General features: G+C 43.8%; 1 protein-coding gene across 3 annotated transcripts in view; it reads right to left on the bottom strand.

Moving 5' to 3' along the window:
• The window catches only part of KIF6 (kinesin family member 6), a 518,996-nt gene that overhangs the window by 433,794 nt on the left and 82,396 nt on the right, over window positions 1–2,806 (bottom strand). For all 3 annotated transcript variants that reach the window (XM_019527228.1, XM_019527227.1, XM_019527229.1), the window contains exon 4: window positions 2,068–2,215. In XM_019527228.1, the coding sequence (XP_019382773.1) occupies window positions 2,068–2,215 (148 nt within the window). The remainder of the gene's footprint in view (window positions 1–2,067; window positions 2,216–2,806) is intronic.

The raw sequence follows: 2,806 nt of genomic DNA, 5'->3' as shown, positions 1-2,806 counted from the left end.
AGGTTTAACCAAACAAGCAAAAAAAAAGGTAACTCAAAAGAGATGATAAAACACTAGTTCCACTACTCTTCTTGATCTACGGCTTCTAGGACTCAATAACAAAAACACTTTCATAATTCATGCAAACATCTATGTAATGGGGAACCAACTCCAGTCCCTGTTCCAGCCAAGGAATGCTGTCGGGACAGGATCGGAGAACAAACTTACCCTGAAAAATCCAGTGGGGCTGAATGGCCACTGGAGCAACCAGGTGAGAGGTCCATGTATGGTCCAGGGTGAAAGAGCCAAACCTTGGGCATATGTGATCACATGAAGAGGGAATGAGCCCTCATCAGTGGGAGTTCTGGCAGTCTCAAAAGAAAGAACCGGCACACTTGGTACCCTCCGGAGCGTGGAATGCACGGTAGGCTGAGAATGCTGTGCAACCCACGTAACAATGCAGAGCTGGGATCTCCCAGCAGCATCCCAGGGACCCAGTGGAATGGTCCAGGAAACAAGGAAGGCTCAAAAGCAGCCTAGTGAAGGATACAAAGTGAGTGAAGAGGAGCTTGACTGGCAGAAAGGCCAGCGAGGTTTCCATGAAGATAATGAGTTAAACATGTGACCACAGGCTGTTGATAAAGTGCTGACATTATTGTACACATCTGGAACCTCACACATTGATGACAAGCAAAAGGAAAATGAATGGGATTTGTATAAGATATAGAGACTTGATAGGACTGGGGTAGAATTAACTAAGCTCCTACAAGACCAGGGAAGCCCATGGGATCCATTAATGCTATTGCTATTCTAGGGATTAAGAGAGACTGCAGAATTTATTGATAATTGATTACTCTTTCATGAATTAAAAGAGACTATGGATCTCAGTAATAATTACTCTCATCTGAAGTAAGAGAGACTGCCAAATTCATTGATGATTCGCCCCTCTCCCATGAATCAGGAGAGATTACTAAATTCATCAATAATTAACCGAACTTTTATGACATCATAAAACAAACTAGGTGGTGACTGGCATTCCTGACTAGACCAAGAACTGATTACATCACACCAGGAAAGGCTCGAAGGAGACAATAGGTTGGGAGCCTATAAGGGAGAATATGGAAGTGAGCATCTTGGAGCACGAGTAGCAGTTGGATCAAAAGAGGCCAAATGGCAGTGACTGCCTGAGGGGTACAGGAGTCCCAAGTTAAGGTGACAGATTTGGGCCACCTGGCCAGCAGTGGAAAGGAGCAGGGTGTAGGAGTGGGAGGAACCCTTAGGAGAGGACAGACTTCAGTCAGGTGGATCTCTGCTCTTCTCTGGACAACTAACCGCCCTTTAATTTTCTTAACAACGAGGCATGGCAGGAAAGAATGAAGGGAAATGAAGGCAGAGATCCAGTACACCCAGACCAGAGAAGTGGTCCCTTCCACACCTTCCTACAAACTACAGTAAAATCCCTGTTATCCTGGATTTTACTAACTGGCACACACTAGTAACTGGAATTTCTGTCTGGCCGGACATCGGGGGGAGGAGGGGAAGGAGCTCGCATGTGGCTGCTGCTGCTGCTGCCACTGCCACATCCACCACACTGTGCTGCTGCCTCTCCGCATGAGGCCACCGCCACTTCTCCCAGGCCCTGCTCCACATGCAGATGCTGCCATCCCCTCCATGTCCAGACAGAAACCCTGTGCCCTCAGGTAACCGGCAGTTTTACATTACCAGCACCCCCCATTCCCCACTCATGCCAGATATCAGGGATTTTACTATACAATGTAAATAGGACATATTATAAGAAAACCCAGTATTTAAGCAAATAGCACTCTAGGCCATCCAGAATATGATGCTTTTATAAAGAAATAACAGCATAAGTTGCCTATTATATTTCAGTGTCTGGGAAACAAGCCAGTTCATCTAGCACTACTAATACTGGCTTTACAGAAATGCCATAGTTTCAGGGTAGATTTCCTTTCTTTGCTGGGTTTCAAGTCAGGTTTTATCATAACCTTACCATTAAGATTGTTTCTTGTGACTTAATGCAATATGCATAAATTGGGTGTTTAAAAACAACAGAAAAGAGTTCTGTACCTTCTGCAATTGCTGAAAAATGTAAGACAGGGTCCTCGGAATGATGCCTCGATCACTATAACGCTCTGCTCCTCCAGTGATGGTAAAAGTTTTGCCACTGCCTGTCTGTCCATATGCAAAGACAGTACCGTTGTATCCTGATAGAGCACTAAAAATGAAAAAGTACATAAGATGTTATTTTTCATGGACTGCTCTTAATGCTTCACCAACAACTGGATTCAAGGCCCAGTGTAATCAGTGGAAGTCTTTCAACTATTTTCAGCAGGATCAGCCCCAAAACACATTTATTTTGGATCACATGAAACTCCTAGAATGCCATGAGCTGACTTATGTCCGAGTGAAATATCATCAGATAATAAAGTTTACCAGTATCTCCATACTTTTATGGTGCCAAGAAATAAGGAAGGTCCATATTACTAGGGCTGGATCATCTTTGCAAGATTACGATGCAGTTATTCAGATTGGCAAAACACAATACTCTCACACCACAATACTCTCAGACACCCAGTACATGACAGTTTAGCATTACTGAGGAATCCATGAATATTCCCAAACTACATACTGCCTTGACAAATTTAGTGCAAAATTAGGGCAACCAGAGAGGTCTGTATTGCTCTTAGAAACTCATCAAGCTATGCCTGTATTAGAAAAACCTTACTGGTATAAAGACTATCAGCATATTTTTCCAGCAAGACTCACAGACTCATAGACATTAGGGCTGGAAGGGACCTCAGAAGAT

Source organism: Gavialis gangeticus, unplaced genomic scaffold (assembly GCF_001723915.1).
Source record: "Gavialis gangeticus isolate Ggan-Ray unplaced genomic scaffold, GavGan_comp1, whole genome shotgun sequence".
Classification (NCBI taxonomy): Eukaryota; Metazoa; Chordata; order Crocodylia; family Gavialidae; genus Gavialis; species Gavialis gangeticus.
The sequence above is the reverse complement of the archived record's forward strand: the minus strand, read 5'-3'. Positions and strand labels throughout refer to the sequence as shown.